Genomic DNA, 19,957 nt, shown 5'->3' with positions numbered 1-19,957 from the left:
TGATAGGGAGATGCCTCCATGTGCCGTTAACACCTTAGTTGAGGAGTCATTGAAAAAAAAGACAAAACTCATTATGGAATGCGATGCAAATGCACAACATAGTATATGGGGAAGTGGTGACATTAATGCAAGAGGAGAGTCACTCCTAGAGTTTATTTTGCGTAGTAATTTAGTAGTCTGCAATAAGGGAGATGCCCCAACCTTTGTCACTAAAAACAGGGAAGACGTTTTGGACGTCACCTTGGCCTCGCAAGAACTGAATGAAATGATATCTGATTGGCAGGTTTTAAGTGAACATAGCTTCTCAGATCATCGCTACATCAGTTTCAAATTTGATACCACCATACCACCAAGACCATATTTCTGCCAAATGTTAGGAAAGCTGATTGGAATAGGTATAGGGAATCGTTCAATATGATGATACCGGAAATACCAGAGACAAATATGAGCCCTGTGCTCTTGTATCGAACACGCAGGCCTTCAACATCTCACTAAAAGCTGCATGCCCTAGACGGAAGCCAAGGGGGAAAAGTCGACCACCATGGTGGTCTACGGAGTTAAGTAATATGAGGAAATCCTGCACAAAGCTCTTTAACAACACACAAAAAAAAAAATTTTTGATTTCAATCACGAAAATCGCGGATTCAATCATTTTTTTAATTGAAATGTCTTCAATCACGAAAATGATAGTATCAATCACCCATTTTGATTGAAAACCAACACGATTTTTAATTAAAACTTTAATTGACTTTTATCACGGAATCAATTAATTGTGTGATTGAATCAATTAAAAACGTGATTGATTTTTAACATAAAATTCAATCACAGTTTTAATTGAATCAATTAAAATTTTAATTAATTTCGCGACAAAAATCAATCAACTATTTGATTCATTCAATTAAATAATTAATTGAAATTGGCTATAAATTTCGATCAAAAAATTTATATATTGCGAACCCAAAATCGTATTTAGTTTTTTTCTTTTGAAATAAAAGAAAATATGTGTTTCTTATAAAGGGTGATTTGTTAAGAGCTTGATAACTTTTTAAAAAAAAAACGCATAAAATTTGCAAAATCTCATCGGTTCTTTATTTGAAACGTTAGATTGGTCCATGACATTTACTTTTTGAAGATAATTTCATTTAAATGTTGACCGCGGCTGCGTCTTAGGTGGTCCATTCGGAAAGTCCAATTTTGGGCAACTTTTTCGAGCATTTCGGCCGGAATAGCCCGAATTTCTTCGGAAATGTTGTCTTCCAAAGCTGGAATAGTTGCTGGCTTATTTCTGTAGACTTTAGACTTGACGTAGCCCCACAAAAAATAGTCTAAAGGCGTCAAATCGCATGATCTTGGTGGCCAACTTACCGGTCCATTTCTTGAGATGAATTGTTCTCCGAAGTTTTCCCTCAAAATGGCCATAGAATCGCGAGCTGTGTGGCATGTAGCGCCATCTTGTTGAAACCACATGTCAACCAAGTTCAGTTCTTCCATTTTTGGCAACAAAAAGTTTGTTAGCATCGAACGATAGCGATCGCCATTCACCGTAACGTTGCGTCCAACAGCATCTTTGAAAAAATACGGTCCAATGATTCCACCAGCGTACAAACCACACCAAACAGTGCATTTTTCGGGATGCATGGGCAGTTCTTGAACGGCTTCTGGTTGCTCTTCACTCCAAATGCGGCAATTTTGCTTATTTACGTAGCCATTCAACCAGAAATGAGCCTCATCGCTGAACAAAATTTGTCGATAAAAAAGCGGATTTTCTGACAACTTTTCTAGGGCCCATTCACTGAAAATTCGACGTTGTGGCAGATCGTTCGGCTATTCATGATGAAATGTCAAAGCATACTGAGCATCTTTCTCTTTGACACCATGTCTGAAATCCCACGTGATCTGTCAAATACTAATGCATGAAAATCCTAACCTCAAAAGAATCACCCTTTAAAACATATTTAATATTTTATTATTTTTTGAATTATGCAATAGACAAATAAATTTGGTTCTTGTCATTTGTGTTTTGTTCTAACATAACGTACAAATACAACTACTATCAATAACAACTATAGGGTGAAAAAATAAATTATATAAATCATTATCTTCCTTATAATAATAACCATGTTAGCATGTTCCTTCTAATATGTAGATGCGCCTAGATTTCCAATAATTCAGCAGCCTGTAAGCTAAATTAGTTTTTCTGAAAGTAAACAGAATAATTCGAATTTAATTTTGTTCAATTAAAAGTTAATTTTGTTAAACATTACCTGCATAGAATATCAAGTTCAATTCTTAGTTCCAGGTTGCAGATTTATAATCTTCTTTTGCAGTTGTAGTCTTTTAGCATAAAGAGGTGTATTAAGGAGCTCGGTAATTTAATTTTAGTAACAATTCCTTTCCAAAATTTCCACACATTAAAATCGTCTATTAAAATTTGAACCAATCAAAGACAAAAATAATTGGAAAGCAATGTAATATTTGGTATTATATTGATGATACTTTGCAAATTCTGGAAATAGAAAAAAATATAAATGGAAAATACATATTTTTATTATTATCGGATATTTTTCATATTTTTAAATCAAAAAGAAAGAACTTTTTTTCCATTACATAATTCAGCTCATTAGTTTATATACCTACTTGGGTTCAAACTGAAAAAGACAGGTAAAACAAAAATGCAATTTAATGCCTACGCTACTTCGCAACTTCAAGGTGAATCTTCCAACAAACACATACCGCTCTTGGTTTTAAGAAAACTAGGAGTGAAAAAAATTTATAATTTTAAAAGATCAATACGGTACCCACTTTTTTATTGCAAACATATTATTATATATTTGATAAAATGATGGAGTTGATGGGATTGATTGGTCAATTTCACGAAATAAAATTGGTCACTAAAAGAAATGAATAAAAAATATATTATTTTAGTCCGTTTAATGTAAACAGGCTTCAATGGAAAACGGTATTCACATTTCACAATTTTTTACCTTCAATAAACGTAGATTGTTTTCCATTTTTACAATACCACAAAACACAAACACAGGTAATTTCAAATGCGTTCTGTCATATATTTTTTTCAAACCTTTACCACGTGTCCGTTTGTTGTTGCACACTTTATTTATTTCAACCCTTTGCTATGATTTGTTGTTGCGTTCAAAATATTTATGCACACATTTTGAATGCAGCAGACAAAATGTCGCCAATCATGTTTTTCAATTTACGCGAAAAACAAAAACCCAACCGTTCGGTACGAGTTACTTCCACAGACTGATCTCTCCATCATACATTGTTGAATAAATACCCATTCTCTTGTTCTCTTTTCGCTCTTCCCATTGCTCAAAATTATTCCGTTTCAATCACAAAGGTGATTGGATCAATCACATATGTAATTGGAAACGGAAAAAAATTCAATCACGTTTGTAATTGAAAATTATTTCCGAATTGATTAACAAATTGATTGAATCAATTAATATTTTAATTGGAAACGTAACAAATATCAATAATTTTTTTAATTGGATTTTATTCGGATTTGATTAAATAATTAATTGAATCAATTAACATATTAATTGAATCCGTTTCCAAATTCAATTAAGTGTTTAATTGAAAAAATTTTGGTGATAATTTTTTGTGTGAAAGCAAAGTCCACCAGAGCTACTGTGGATTGGGACGCTTACAAGAAGAATCTGAGAGGATACAAGCGAAAACTGGGAAAGGCTCAACATAATTCTTGGAATGATTACTGCAGCAGTATTGAAAATACGTCCGAGGCTTCCAGACTACGGAAGGTACGAGCATCCACTAACTCCGCTCCAGGTTTCATTAAAACATCGGAGGGCAATTGGACAACGTCCAGTGAGGAAACGCTGGAGGTACTATTGGACACACATTTTCCTGGAAATCAGGAAATCTGGCGGTCGTTTCCTATCGAGGAAATTGTATCAGAATCTAGAATAAAATGGGCGTTAAATAGCTTTGGATCATTCAAATCCCCCGGACCTGATGGGATTACTCCGGCGGAGTTACAAGCAGTGACTGACAGAATCATCCCTTGGTTGTCGGCGATATATATACGATGTATCAAGCGAGAACTGAGAAAGGCTCAATATAACTCTCCGAATGATTACTGCAGCAGTATTGAAAATACGTCCGAGGCTTCCAGACTACGGAAGGTACGAGCATCCACTAACTCCGCTCCAGGTTTCATTAAAACATCGGAGGGTAATTGGACAACGTCCAGTGAGGAGACGCTGGAGGTACTATTGGACACACATTTTCCTGGAAATCAGGAAAACTGGCGGTCGTTTCCTATCGAGGAAATTGTATCGGAATCTAGAATATAATGGGCGTTAAATAGCTTTGGATCATTCAAATCCCTCGGACCTGATGGAATTACTCCGGCGGAGTTACAAGCAGTGACTGACAGAATCATCCCTTGGTTGTCGGCTATATATATACGATGTATCAACTTAACATATATCCTAGGAAAATGGAGGGAAACAAAAGTCGTTTTCATACCTAAAGCGGGAGAATCCTCTATATCGATTGCGAAGGATTTCCGACTAATCAGCTTATCCTCATTCCTACTTAAGACTCTGGAGAGGATGATAGATATTTATCTTAGAACTAGCGTCGAATCAAGTTTGCTCTCGAAACGACATGCATACTCGAAGGGCAGTTCTACTGAGACCGCATTACATGAACTGGTCAGTAGATAGGGTCACGGCCTAAAGGAAAAAAAAAGTTGATGCGGTCACCCCCCAGTTTTGTAGCATATTCGAAGACAATTTCAGAACACCAAAACTTTTTTTTTCGTGCACCCTACGACCCCCCGAAATACAATATATTGTGCTGTGTCGTCATTTGAAATCCGATCGAAAAGAAACGCATATCCTTGTTCGTGGTTGATCAGGGGCTATATTTCGTGCATTGGTCATTTTTGACTCCGACGTCAAATTTGAAAATTTGAAATTTTTTAATTTTTAATTTTTTTATTTCTTTTTCAATCGGAATTCAAATGACGACACAGCACAATAAATTGTATTTCGGGAGGTCGTAGGGTGCACGGAAAAAACGTTTTGGTGTTCTGAAATTGTCTTCGAATATGCTACAAACTGGGGGGTTACCGCATCAATTTTTTTTCGTGACCCTATCTAGTGGTCAACTTTATTGAAAGCTCAATATCTGTCAAAGAATATTCAATCGTGGCGTTTCTTGACATCGAAGGGGCGTTCAACAACATCCATCCGAGCTCGATTGTAAATGGACTGACAACTCTGAAAGCTGATCCAGGTATACTTAGGCTGTTAGACGAACTTCTAACGAAGAGACGTATTTCAGTCACACTAGGACAAGCAAACATACAAAGGTATGTGAACAGAGGCACTCCCCAAGGAGGAGTTCTATCACCTCTTCTTTGGAATGTTGCTATAAACAACCTTCTGGTTTCCCTAGAAAAAGAAAGGATAAAAGTGGTGACATACGCAGATGATATAGCGCTAGCAGTCAGGGGAGATATTATACAGAGAGCCCTCCGGATGACTGAGAAATGGGCGAAAGATAATGATCTTAGGGTAAATCCTGCAAAGACAGAACTAGTCATGTACTGCAAAGATCGCACAACTCCCATGGTTAGGCCCATTTCCTTAGGTGGTATTGAAATTCCCTTTGGTGAGTGTGCAAAATACCTTGGCGTTATTTTGGACAGGAAGCTGAACTTTAAGCTTAATATTGAAGAAAGGGCGAGGAAAGCACCGGTAGCTTTGTACTCGTGCCAAAAGGCAATAGGAAAAAAGTGGGGACTAAAACCAAAAATTGTGCATTGGCTATACACGGCAGTGGTTAGACCTATAATTCTATATGGTTTTGTAGTCTGGTGGCCGGCACTTCATCATCCGACAAGTTTAGATAAAGTTCAGCGTATGGCGTGCTTGTGTATCTCAGGCGCATTCAGCAAGACAGGAACAAATTCCCTTAATGTCATGCTGCATCTATTGCCTTTAGACATTTTGGCCAAACAGTCAGCTGCAACAACGGCTGTGCGGTTGCGCGAGCTATCGCTGTGGTCGGAAAAAAGAGAAGTAATGTTCCAAAAAATGGCCTGGCCATTGGAACATACCGGGGAACTGCGAAGCGGATGAGTTGGCGCGGCTAGGGACTACCTTTCATATTCCAGCGGAACTAGAATCTGTTGGTATGCCCCTGGCCAAAGGTTATAGATTTGAGGAAGATGGGAGATTGGCTTGCGTCATACCAAATGTTGCATTTACCAGATTAGTTTAATACATGTTTGTAATCTTTTAGTTGTTTTTAGTTTTTATTTTTTAGATGAAAAATGTAATTTTCTTAATGAAACAATGTTAAATTTTAGGCAACAACAAAAAAATTACATTTTCCCCTTTATGGAAATTTATTTCGTGCTCTTAATTTCTTTTTATTTGCATTTTAATGCTATGTCAATACTTGTCGTATACGCGTTTGGTTCGAGTATTAAACTAATGTGGTAAATGGTTTGATGTGCTCACTAGCCAATCTCCCATCTTCTGTAATCTATAATCTTTGCCCCTGGCTACCTGCAAGCTCATACTGCGTGAGAAGGCTGTTATGATGGCAAATGTTCGGAGAATTGCAAGGGTTGTAACGACACCAAGCAAATATGGCCCCATTTAAACTTAAACCGCACACTAGATATACTCAAAGACAATAAACTCTAGGAAGATAGGAAATTGGCTACTGAGGAGATCAAACCATTTACCGTGTTAGTTTCATACTCGAACCAAACGCGTATACGACAAGTATTGACATAGCATTAAAATGCAAATAAAAATAAATTAAGTGCACGAAATAAATTTCCATAAAGGGGAAAATGTAATTTTTTTGTTGTAGCCTAAAATTTAACATTGTTTCATTAAGAAAATTAAGTTTTTCATTTAAAAAATAAAAACGAAAAATATATAAAAAAATTACAAACATGTATGGAACTAACATGGTAAATGCAACATTTGGTATGACGCAAGCCAATTTCCTGTCTTCCTCAAGTTTATTGTCTTTGGATATACTAGTGTTCTCAAGACGCCAGATATCACTCCTGATATCTGCTAATACGGGTCGCTGCCTGATAGACGATTTTGCAAAAACTATTGGCGCGAAGTATAATGACTATTGTATGAGCTGTCATGATGCGGAGGAAGAGGAATCAATAAAACACATTTTGTGTGAGTGTCCTGCATTTTGTGTAAGGCGTTAGCAAATTTTAGAGGCATATAGCTTCAGATTACTGGTGGACCTGGAAAATGTTAACTTAAGCAGTCTGCTAATGTTTTTGGAACAATCTGGTTGGTTCAACAGAAGAAAATAATCGAGAAGGTTCAGCGGTTAAAACTAGAAGAGCCCATATGCAATAGGCACTTTTAGTTAATGTGGTATCACAATGGACTGAATAGTCTAAGTGAGCCTGTCCAGATCTAAATCTTATAGAAGATCTCTGGGGCATATTATCCGCTAAGGTATTTGCGATGTCCAAGCAATATGCAACACACAAGTCTGCAATTACGGCAGAATGGGAAAATCGATATGGCATCTCTGAAAAACTTGGTATGTTCTATGCCTCACCGATTACAGCCAGTTCTAATAAACAAGGGCAATACTACATCGTATTAGTTAATCGAACTATCTTAATTTTATTTTGACATATAGCTAAAATATAATTTTGCACATATACATATTTTCTATGCCTAACCATTTAAGTATGTATTTTCTGTCAAAGCAAACTTTAAGTAAAGATTTAGTTTATGTATTTTAGTAACGTACAAAAGTGTGAATAAAATAAGAAAAAAATGTTTTCAATAAAAGTTCTTTATAAGACTACACTCAAAAAAAAGTGAACTCTCTATTTCACTAAAGCCAATTTAACTTTATTTTAGTTCATGGAATTATTATGTTTGGAGAAAGTTTCCTTTACTCCAATAATTTTTTGTTTACGTTAGTTAAATTAACTAAAACCGAGGAAAAAACTAAACTCAAATGAAGGATAATGATTAACTAAATTCGTACCTTCCACAAAATAGTTCAGAATTTCTTTAAATTTGTAAATTTTACAAAAAATGCGTCCATCATGAACTTCGTATATCACTAAAGACATTCTTCCAATTTTGAACGCCAAGTTTTTCCTTCAAACTACAAAATTTTCTTTAACAAGTGAAAAAACTTTGTTATGTCCAATAAATTTTCTTGAATTTGTCGAAAAATATTTACTTATTTTGATGACATCGGCGTGATGCCAACGTTTGTAATACTGTTTAGTTAAAATTTTCTACAAATATTCAAAATTTTCTAAAATTAACCGAAACATTTCTTCCTGGTGGGTTCACTGTTTTTTCAGTGTAGAACATAAATTTACACGTTGCACATATAATTTTTTTACGGGGGTATTTTAGTGGTAGCGCCTTGAAATTTGTATGGAAACATTTTTATATTGACGTTTAATATACATTCATTTAACTTTATTTCAACCCTGTAAAATATAATTTGTGATTAAAATTTTATTTATTATTTACAGCATCTCCTAGTATGTAATCGTTGCTATGGATAAATTCCATTTGAGAAGGCGTTGGAAGCCACCGTTCCTATCGCTACTGCTTAGATTCCTCATTGTAATTGGTCTACTCTGCTTTGTCACGGCAGAAGGAAGCGGCGAAGATATTACTGGTTAGTATTTACAATAATCTTATTTTCTTTATAGAGGGGTTAATATTAACTTAAATTTAGTTAGAGAAACCGGATAAAAACAATTACACTTCCCATTTGTAGAAGAATGTTTTTTATTAGATATTGTTAGTGGTATGCTGTTTCTTGGGCGCATTTAAATAATGAGTCCAGTGTAATACCACACCAAATTTGAAAATTTTTTGTACTTTATTAACAACACACAAAAAATATTTTTTTGCCTTCAATCAGGAAATTAACTGATCCAATTAATTTTTAATTGAAATGTCTCAAGCACAGAAATGATAGCATCAATTAAGAAATTAATTGACAGTCAAGTAAAAACTTAATTGATCCAATTAAAAAATTAATTGTTACTATTACTTTCAATTGAAAAATTTACTGAATCAATTAAAGTTTTAATTGAATATTTTTTAAAATTCAATTAAGACTTTAATTGGAAAAATTTTCGTGAAATTTTTTTCTGTGAAAGAGGTACACATACGCTCAGAAAAAAGTGAACGAAAGTTTTTATAGCCGATTTTACTTTATTGCAGTTCGTTAAAATTGGTTGGTTTTTGTTAAATTTTCCCAAATGTTAGAAAATTTTTCTTATTTGAGATATATTTTGCTTACTTTAATGACATACAAATGAAATACACAATTTTACTAAATTTGAAAATAGTTCATAGTTTCCCAAAAAGGTCGAATTTTATTTAAATTGCGTTAATCAATTTCGTAAATGTGTAAATTTTCCTTAAGTTGTGCCTGTCTTGAACATCATATGGAGCTAAAGACATTTTAACCATTTTTAATTTGTTCCTTCAAAATATCAATTTTCTTCACACTCAGGGAAGGAATATGATCACCCCAAACATGTTTCAAGAGCAAAATATAATTTTTGGACTGTGAACATGGAACATGTTTGCCGAAAATTTGAGTTGATAAAATAAAAGAGGTAGCGCCAGTTCTACAAAACAAGATTTTTATTCTCTACACGTCAATAATTTTTAACTTCCGTTTGAACCAGAAGTTTTCATAATTATTCATATTTTTAGGATGAAAATTTTCATAAACTTTGTAGAATATTGTTTATCGTTGTTAAGGCAATAATGTTGGCAAGCTTTGCCATAATTAAAAAAAAAAAAAAAAAAAAAAAACAATATAGTCAATGCATGGTTTTAAGCTGAAATCAAAGCAATAATACTAATTGAAAACTTTAATCAATCAATCAATTTAATTGTAGACACATATTTCATAATGGTTGACACACATTTAAAGGCAATTGACACCACTGCCTTCAAACGTCTGTTATCATTAGCAGAGTTTTTTCTATGAGTATACGCATAACCGCATCACCCGAATACCGAAACCGAAGATTCATAGTACTAGAATACAAGGAGCCGTATTGTAGACACGAAACAGAATATATTTGTTTGCGAATGTGTTTAGTCACGCACGTTTCTTCAAAATCACGTTAACGGAAAAATTTACGCTCGCGAAGAAAAACACTACCTCGATAAAACAAAACAAGTATATAGGGCCGTAAGTTCGGCCAGGCCGAAGCTTATGTACCATCCACCATGGGTTGCGTAGAAACTTCTTCTAAACACTGCCATCCACAATCGAATTACTTAAGTTGCGGTAACGCTTGCCGATGCCAAGGTATCTTAAAACCTCCTAACACCATCTTCTAAATTGTATGTAAGTCCATACGTGGTATATATTAAATCAAAAAAGATCGATCAAATACGTATGTAATTCAGTTTGACAAAATAGACATACAATTTTGACAAAATTTTCTACAGAAATAAAATTTTAACAAAATTTTCTTAGAAATAAAATTTTCACAAAATTTTCTATAGAAATAAAAATTTTGACAAAATTTTCTATAGAAAGAAAATTTTGACAAAAATTTCTACAGAAATAAAATTTTAACAAAATTTTCTATAGAAATAAAATTTTGACAAAATTTTCTATAGAAATAAAATATTGGTAGATTATTTTTGGCTCGAGTGGCAACCATGATTATGAACCGATATGGACCAATTTTGGTGTGATTGGAGATCGGCTATATATAACTATAGACCGATATGGACCAATTTTGGTATGGTTGTTAGCGGCCATATACTAACACCATGTTCCAAATTACAACCGGATTGGATGAAATTTGCTTCTCTTGGAGACTTCGCAAGCCAAATCTGGGGACCGGTTTGTATGGGGGCTATATATATATTGTTAGAGACCATATACCAACACTTTGTACCAAATTTCAGCCGGATCGGATGAAATTTGCTTCTCTTTGAGGCTTCGCACGCCAAATCTGGGGATCGGTTTATATGGGGTCTATATATAATTATGGACCAATGTGGACCAATTTTTGCACGGTTGTTAGAGACCATATACCAACACCATGTACCAAATTTCAGCCGGATCGGATGAAATTTGCTTCTCTTTGAGGCTTCGCAAGCCAAATCTGGGGATCGGTTTATATAGGGGCTATATAATTATGGACCGATGTGGACCAATTTTTGCATGGTTGTTAGAGACCATATACCAACACCATGTACAAAATTTCAGCCGGATCGGATGAAAAATGCTTCTGTTCGAGGCTCCACAAGCCAAATCTGAGGGCCCCTTTATATGGGGGCTATACGTAAAAGTGGACCGATATGGCCCATTTTCAATACCATCCGACCTACATTAATAACAACTACTTGTGCCAAGTTTCAAGTCGATAGCTTGTTTCGTTCGGTTAGCGTGAAGTTAGCGTGATTTCAACAGACGGACGGACATGCTTAGATCGACTCAGAATTTCACCACGACCCAGAATATATATACTTTATGGGGTCTTAGAGCAATATTTCGATGTTTTACAAACGGAATGACAAAGTTAATATACCCCCCATCCTATGGTGGAGGGTATAAAAATAGTATATATATGTATGACAAATTTGGACAACTGGTTTTACATGGGAGATACCTGATATTGTGCTATATACAGTTATTAATTGTCATTCATCGCATTGGTTTGAACAAAATTGTAATAAATTCATTTATGTTTTACAGAGTCGATTGAAATACGTGTAGAGAGAACCCCATTCAGTTTGGCATTTTCAGTGGTTGATACTGAAAATTTCATGTTGCAGAATGTTACCTGTAGAAACAAAAATAATGTGGAGATTGTCAGTAATGACGATAATGTATGGTAAGTATTAATGTAATGATGATGCTTTCAAAAATTCGAAATATTGCAAAAATATTTATTTGTTTCATTGTAGCGAAAATCTGGATCCATGTTCGACATATTTTTCAGTCCTTACAATAAAAAATCTCAACAGTGAAATTTCGCCAATACTGGAGAAAACACAGGACGAGAAGACAGATTATGCTGGTACGACTTAAATTTTTAAACACATAGTGGTGTGAAGATGATTAGAAACTATACATTTTTTATATTTACATAGATACAATATTTTTTGTCTACTTTTAATGCTCATTTGATCTGCATGAAATTGTGAATGCAAGACGGGTCATTTTACTTAATTACATATTGTCTCAATTCTATACAGATGCATGAAATTTGGTAAAATAATTTAAAAAAAAAACTACGTTTAGATACTTCTTACATGAAAAACTACAACCAACAACATAAACTCGAAATTTTTAATCGACTTTTTGTATTCTTCAAAAAACCGTCTTTGAACTTTTTGAAAATCGAGTCAAACCAAGACTAATCGACTTCTCACAATTGACTAATCGAATCTTTATAGTAAAATCGGCTAATCGAACTTTAACGAAAAATATGGAAAGTCGAATATGATTTTAAAGGGGAATGTGATTTATCGTAACTCTTTTTATGCTAAAAATCAAAAGTCGGCAAATTTGGAAATATATGATAAATCAACCTTTGTAAAAGTCGATTAGTGGAATGTCGACTTTTTCACATTTTAAATAAATCGATAAATCGACTTTTGCAAAAGTATAAAATTTTACTTTTTGATGTCCATATACTTACCAACTTATTATTAATATATTATTACTAAACAAATTACTTTCCGAATGAAAAAACTCCCTCTCATAACCTTCACATATAAAAAGGAGCGATAAATTTTTGTTAATTTTGGAAAATGTGTACTAAACAATATTACAAATGCAGATGTCACGCCGACTTCACAAAAATAAGTAAATATATTTCGACAATTTCAAGAAATTTTATTAGAAAGAGTTATTTTTTTCACTTGTTAAAGAAAATTGTATAGTTTGAAGTTCAAAATGGGGAATTTGTAGCAAAATTTACAAATTTAAAGAAATAATGAACTATTTTGTGAGAAGTAAGAATTTAGTAAAAATTTACTAAATTCTTACTTCTCTAAATTCTTATATGCTTCATTTATGTATATTTCCCCCGTTTTTTTTAAATGAAACTTTCTCCAAACATAATATTTCCATGAAATAGAGGATTCACGTTTTTTTGAGTGTAGTGTTGCATTTTATCCAATCGTATGCTACGTTCACATTATCAAAGATTATAGATTTGAGGAAGATGGGAGATTGGCTTGCGTCATACCAAATGTTGCATTTACCAGATTAGTTTAATACATGTTTGTAATCTTTTAGTTGCGTATACTTGTCATACACGCGTTTGGTTCGAGTATTAAACTAATGTGATAAATGGTTTGATGTGCTCAGTAGCCAATCTCACATCTTCTGTAATTTATAATCTTTGCACACTATGCCCAAAATCTCCTCAAAGTAGATTTCGGCTCAAATCTCGATTGTTTACAGTAGACTTTTAATTCAGTTGTCTCGTAGAGGATAACAACAAAATGTCGTTCAACATCTACTGTACTGCCGTTTAAGTCAAAGACAATAAACTTTAGGAAGATAGGAAATTGGCTACTGAGGAGATCAAACCATTTAGTTTCATACTTTACGTTTATCGAACCAAACGCGTACACGACAATATTGACATAGCATTAAAATGCAAATAAAAAGAAATTAAATGCAAGAAATAAATTTCCATAAAGAAGGAAATGTAATATTTTTTGTTGCCTAAAATTTAACATTGTTTCATTAAGAAAATTAAGTTTTTCATTTAAAAAATAAAAACGAACAACAAATAAAAAAATTACAAACATGTATGGAACTAACATGGTAAATGCAACATTTGATATGACGCAAGTTTAATCAATAGATAATTTTGTATTAAAATAAGAATATTCCGTGAAAATCAAAAATATGATCCAATGTTTGGTCAAAGTCATAAATTCTCGTATTCTTTCTCACTTTTCCTAAAATAGTCAGAATAGCGAAAAATCATCACTTTATGCAACACTGTATAGCTTACGAGTATAGACATATAAACCGAATCACCAATTTGACTTCTTTGACTAAAAGTCTCTATATGGGCATATTAAAAATTGCTCCCAGTGAGAAAATGGGCACTCTACTCCTGATCCCTGGCCATGTAAATTGGGTCAATTGAAAATTTCACAGCTGTACTCGATGTTTAGTTCCTTCCTATTTGATCACAAAACGTTATTGATATGGAATATACAATTTCATGACAGAACTTATGAATATACAACATTTATCGATTCGGGTAGTCGCTCCACGTAGTACCGACCTTTAAGTAAAACAAATTTCTTCTAATTATAAATGAGTACGCTTTTGGAATCTTTTGTGTTCTTTCGGTTATAACATAATTTTAGTTGGCCTTTTTTAACCTCCACACAGGATGGTGGAATTTTGATACGATTTGGGGTTGTCAGTCCATCTGTCTTTTGAAATCACGGTTTGAATATTGGCACAAGTGCAATATTCTGCTAAGACAACATCCACAGATGTTGTCTTAGCAGAAAGGAAATCCTTAAGACAAAATTCTCTTTTAAATGGACAATATCGGAACACTAGCCTTCATATAAACCGACCCACAGTGATTCAAATCGTTTTTTTTTTTAAATAATTCTACAATTTTTGAATGGATAAAAATATCAACATAATTAATTCTTTGTGTGAAGGCTGAGGTGTTTTTCTCTATGTTTGAAAATTTGTGGGTCCCTAGTGGGTCCACGGGCTGACCTGTAGGCGTTGAAAGTTGGTCACCTCGGGGTATGCAATTTTGTTTTATGTTAGCTGTCAACTCCGCAGTTTTCAACCGATTTCGATGACTTTTTCTTTGCTAGATAGAACTTGTAAAACTCTACAAGTTCGCGTGCGTGTGCAATTATCTTTAACCGTTCGGCAGATATGGGTCCCACAATTTATTTTGATGCAAACTTTTGACAAAGTGGGGTCAGTATTTTGAACCTAGAAGTTACGTTTTTGAGTGGATCCGCAATTTTTCTTCATTCCCTACAAAATTCTACCAATTCTAGAAGAACAAAAATGTGTACCTATGTGCTTTAGATTAAAAGTTGTAAAGTCCACAAATTAGAATTTCAAAAAATATCGAATTTTGACCATTTTTTTGGAAAAAGACACATACACCCAGAAAAAGGGGCTCTAATGCCAACTAAACTTTATTTTAGTTCATGAAGATTATTTGATTTTAGTTAAATTTTGCACAATATGAGTAAATGTTCCTTATTTGAATATTTTTTGCTAACTTTAGTGACGTGAACTAAAAATAAGAAAAAAAGTTGTATACAAATATAGTGCACAATTTTACTAAAAAATTAAATAGTTCATATTTTCCTAAAATGGCAGAAGTTTGCTAAAATTGGGTTCATAAGTCTCTCAAATGAATAAATGTTACTAAAATTGTAACTGCCTTGAACTTCGTACAGCGCTAAAGACATTTTAACATTTTTTAAATCCAATTTTTTCTTTCAACATATGAAATTTTCTTAAATTACAGAAAAAATTTAATTATTTATAATAATTTTTCTTCAATTTGACAAAAAGTATTACCTTATTTGTAACATGTTGCAATTGGAAAACTATTTTAGTTAAAATTTTCTAAAATAAACCTACATTTTCTTCCACGGTGGGTTCACTTTTTTTGGGTGTACATCCTTTCCGTCGTAACATGGTTTTTTTATATATTTCTCCCAATGTTTTTTTACTTGTTTCTTATAGAACACCAGGTTATGTTTTAAGCCTTTATCGCCATTTTGGTCAAGTAGAATATGAGTTCTTTCCTCCCAAAATCGGAAATTTTTTAAAAAGAAAAAAATTGTTTTCAAAAATTCTCATTTGGCAAAGCATCGATTACTAAGCCGATTCCAAAAAGCCCTATGTGTCCACTAACTAACTTAAAAGATTTCAACATCCTACCAGTAAACAGTTGAGAATTATGCAAATTGCAAAAAGTAAAACCGGAATTTTTGAAAAAAAAATTGTTTCGTGCCCCAAAAACTTCAAAGTTTCGTAATTTTTGTTCTTTTCAATTGGATAGAATTAAAGCTCTCTCAAATACCTTTGCAACGATGTATTATATGTAGATCCGTGCTTAGCCAAATGCGCCAAAAAGTTGCTAAACGACACTAAATCTGAACCGATTTAAATCAAACTCGGCACACTTGACGGTACTGTCAAATATACTTCTTGAAGACAAAAAATCTGGCTTCTGGAGCCATATAAATGCATATCGGCCGTAATATATATATGGGGGCTATATCGAAATCTGAACCGATTTCAACCAAACTCGGCTAGAATGTTAATGCAAGTAAATCAAGTAAATCGGAGTAAAACTGTGGTCTCGGATTGAAAATTTAGTTTCTGGTGGCCATGTAAGTGCACAGAAAAAGTGTACGAAAAACTTCTTCTGTTTTATTTACAATTGAACTAAATGTATGTCATTGAAATTTTACTGCCATTTAGTTCATAAAAATTTTGAGACATACTTGGAATAAAGAAAAAATAGTTGGGCTGGGGAAAACTTCTTACAACATTTTAAAAATAAACTAAATCAAAATAATATTTTTGGAATATATAACAGTTCATTTTAGCATCAGTTTTACAACAGACTTTTTTACTGTGTGTATATCGGACAATAGATATATGTATATGGGAGCTATCTTAATCTGAAACGATTTCCACCAAATTGTGCACACTTGACTTTACTACTAATTAGACTCTTCGTGCAAAACTTCAAGGAAATCTAAGTAAACATAGAGGAAAACACATCAGCTTTCACACAAAGAAAAAAATATGTTGATATCTTTATCGTTCAAAAGTTACAGAATTATTTCCAAAAAAGCGATTTGGAACCACTGTGCGACCTTTGGAGCCTCCTGTTGAACTTGGTACGCAATCATTGGCCATATAAACCGGTCCCCATAAATATACAATTCACCTTTGACAAATATGCGTCGTTTTATCTGCTATACAATAGAAATTCCACTAATATCATATATCGATAAACATGGGAGGGAACTTATTTACATATACAATCTGATATCTGCAAATAATCAAATTATTAACCTCCCTTTATTTATTTACAATACAATCGATTTGATTGCAATGATAGCAACAACTTATTCCAATTATATCTGAACTAGTTATCAGACTCTTGTTAATATTTCGTAATTGTCATTAAAATACACAACGGGTGGAAATTTAGCTTTAAAAATATATGCATACTCTCCACGGTTGCCACTCGAGCCAAAAATAATCTACCAAAATTGGGGGAAATTTACCAAAAACTACCAAACAAAAAATCGTATTTTGCTAAACTTTATTTCTATAGAAAATATTGTCAAAATTTTATTTCTATAGAAAATTTGATTTCTATAGAAAATTTAAAGAAGTATATACGGCCGTAAGTTCGGCCAGGCCGAAGCTTATGTACCCTCCATCATGGATTGCTTAGAAACTTCTTCTAAACACTGCCGTCCACAATCGAATTACCTAAGTTGCGGTAACGCTTGCCGATGGCAAGGTATATTAAAACCTCCTAACACCATCTTCTAAATTGTATGTAAGTCCATACGTGGTATATATTAAATCAAAAAAGATCGATCCAATACGTATATAATTCAGTTTGACAAAGTAGACATAAAATTTTGACAAAATTTTCTACAGAAATAAAATTTTAACAAAATTTTCTACAGAAATAAAATTCTAACAAAATTTTCTATAGAAATAAAATTTTCACAAAATTTTCTATAGAAATAAAAATTTTGACAAAATTTTCTATAGAAAGAAAATTTTGACAAAAATTTCTACAGAAATAAAATTTTAACAAAATTTTCTATAGAAATAAACTTTTGACAAAATATTCTATAGAAATAAAATCTTGGTAGATTATTTTTGGCTCGAGTGGCAACCATGATTATGAACCGAATAAAATTTGAACAAATTTTCTATAGAAATAAAATTTTGACAAAATTTTCTATAGAAATAAAATTTTGACAATGATGAAAATTTTATTATGAACCGAATAAAATTTTAACAAAATTTTCTCTAGAAATAAAATTTTGACAAAATTTTCTATAGAAATAACATTTTGACAAAATTTTCTATATAAATAAAATTTTGGTAGATTATTTGTGGCTCTAGTGGCAACCTTGATTATGAACCAATATGGACCAATTTTTGTGTGATTGGACCAATTCTGGCACGGTTGTTAAAGATCATATACTAACACCATGTTCCAAATTACAACCGGATTGGATGAAATTTGCTTCTTTTGGAGACTTCGCAAGCCAAATCTGGAATCGGTTTATATAGGGGCTATATATAATTATGATCCAATGTGGACCAATTTTTGCATGGTTGTTAGAGACCATATACCAATATCATGTACCAAATTTCAGGCGGATCGGATGAAATTTGGTTGTTAGAGACCATATACCAACACCATATACCAAATTTCAGCCGGATCGGATGAAATATGCTTCTGTTAGAGGCTCCACAAGCCAAATCTGAGGGTCCCTTTATATGGGGGCTATACGTAAAAGTGGACCGATATGGCCCATTTTCAATACCATCCGACCTACATCGATAACAACTACTTGTGCCAAGTTTCAAGTCGATAGCTTGTTTCGTTCGGAAGTTAGCGTGATTTCAACAGACGGACGGACGGACATGCTTAGATCGACTCAGAATTTCACCACGACCCAGAATATATATACTTTATGGGGTCTTAGAGCAATATTTCGATGTGTTACAAACGGAATGACAAAGTTAATATACCCCCATCCTATGATGGAGGGTATAAAAAGTAAAAAAACTTAAATATATGTACCGTGTTCCACTTTATCGAGAATCCTTTACTTTCTATTTTCAAAAAATCGGGCAAAAGGGAACTCCTCCCCGACCAGATATCGTAAATTCACGTACCCTGTATTCACTTCACAAAATACCCAACTTCACTATTCTCCTTCCTCAACCAGACAACGAAAAATCATGTACCCTGTATAAATTTAATCATATTCTCCCAATTTAAATTAAATCGAAGAAGGTTGGATTTTGCTCTATTTTTTATAAAGGGCCGTCACTTTCTCTGCAAATTCCAAGAAAATCTGTAAACTTTCCTTCAAGTTTCATAGTGTGGGGCAAGGATAAGATTCCCGCACAAATAGCCAAAACTCATGTAACATACACCATATTGATTTCATAACCTTCCCCTACAGCCTTTGTAAATTTAAAATAAACTTGAGAATTCTAGTTTTTTTCAGTTTTAGAAAATCTCAAGCAAATTATAAGCCCAATTTTTAAACAGCAGGGCAAGGGGAGGCCCGCTTCCCTTCCGAATATCACAAAATAAAATATCCATTATAATAATATAACCTACCCCACATTCTCTGTAAATTTCAAGTAAATTTTATTTTTTTCCCCGACCAAATATTCAAAAATCATATACCTCTTATAAATTTCATAATATCCTCCCAGTTCTCCGTAAACTTTCAGTAAGTCGACAAATTTTAGTTTTTTCACTGTACTTTAAAAACAGTCGGACAAAGGGGCTGCCTAGATGCCTCCTTCACGGAAAATTTCAAGCAAATCGGATAATTTTGCTCCAATTTTCAAAAGGTCGGGCTAGGGGGAGGTCCCCCTTCCCGACCACACAGAAAAAAAGTGTCTCGTAAATTTAAGAAGATCTTTACAATAATTTATTACAAGAATTTTCCAGAATTTTAGTTCATTTTTCGTATCTTCAATGAAAATTATTTAACTACTCGAAAGGAAATTTAACAAATTCCAAGTAGCAATCGTTTAGTTCATGGCATACAAAATACGATGGAAATTTCCTTAAACAATTTCTTAACTGGTATTCGTTTGTCATGCTATAAAACTACTTGTGAAATGT

The 19,957-nt window shown here is 33.3% G+C and overlaps 1 protein-coding gene and 1 long non-coding RNA gene across 2 annotated transcripts in view; one reads left to right on the top strand and one right to left on the bottom strand.

Annotated features, from left to right (window-relative positions):
- The window catches only part of Ptp52F (Protein tyrosine phosphatase 52F), a 134,258-nt gene that overhangs the window by 59,606 nt on the left and 54,695 nt on the right, over positions 1-19,957 (top strand). Inside the window, exons 2-4 of the mRNA XM_075309066.1 lie at positions 8,552-8,700; positions 11,767-11,905; positions 11,979-12,091. Coding sequence (XP_075165181.1) covers positions 8,577-8,700; positions 11,767-11,905; positions 11,979-12,091 — 376 coding nt within the window. The 5' untranslated portion in view covers positions 8,552-8,576. The remainder of the gene's footprint in view (positions 1-8,551; positions 8,701-11,766; positions 11,906-11,978; positions 12,092-19,957) is intronic.
- Positions 2,849-3,242, bottom strand: LOC142241607 (uncharacterized). Its single transcript, XR_012723725.1, has 2 exons — positions 2,985-3,242; positions 2,849-2,891 (listed from the first exon to the last, which is right to left on the bottom strand). It is a non-coding gene; the product is annotated as an uncharacterized LOC142241607 (long non-coding RNA).

This window comes from Haematobia irritans, chromosome 5 (assembly GCF_050003625.1).
Source record: "Haematobia irritans isolate KBUSLIRL chromosome 5, ASM5000362v1, whole genome shotgun sequence".
NCBI lineage: Eukaryota > Metazoa > Arthropoda > Insecta > Diptera > Muscidae > Haematobia > Haematobia irritans.
This window is presented reverse-complemented; position numbering and strand designations above follow the sequence as displayed.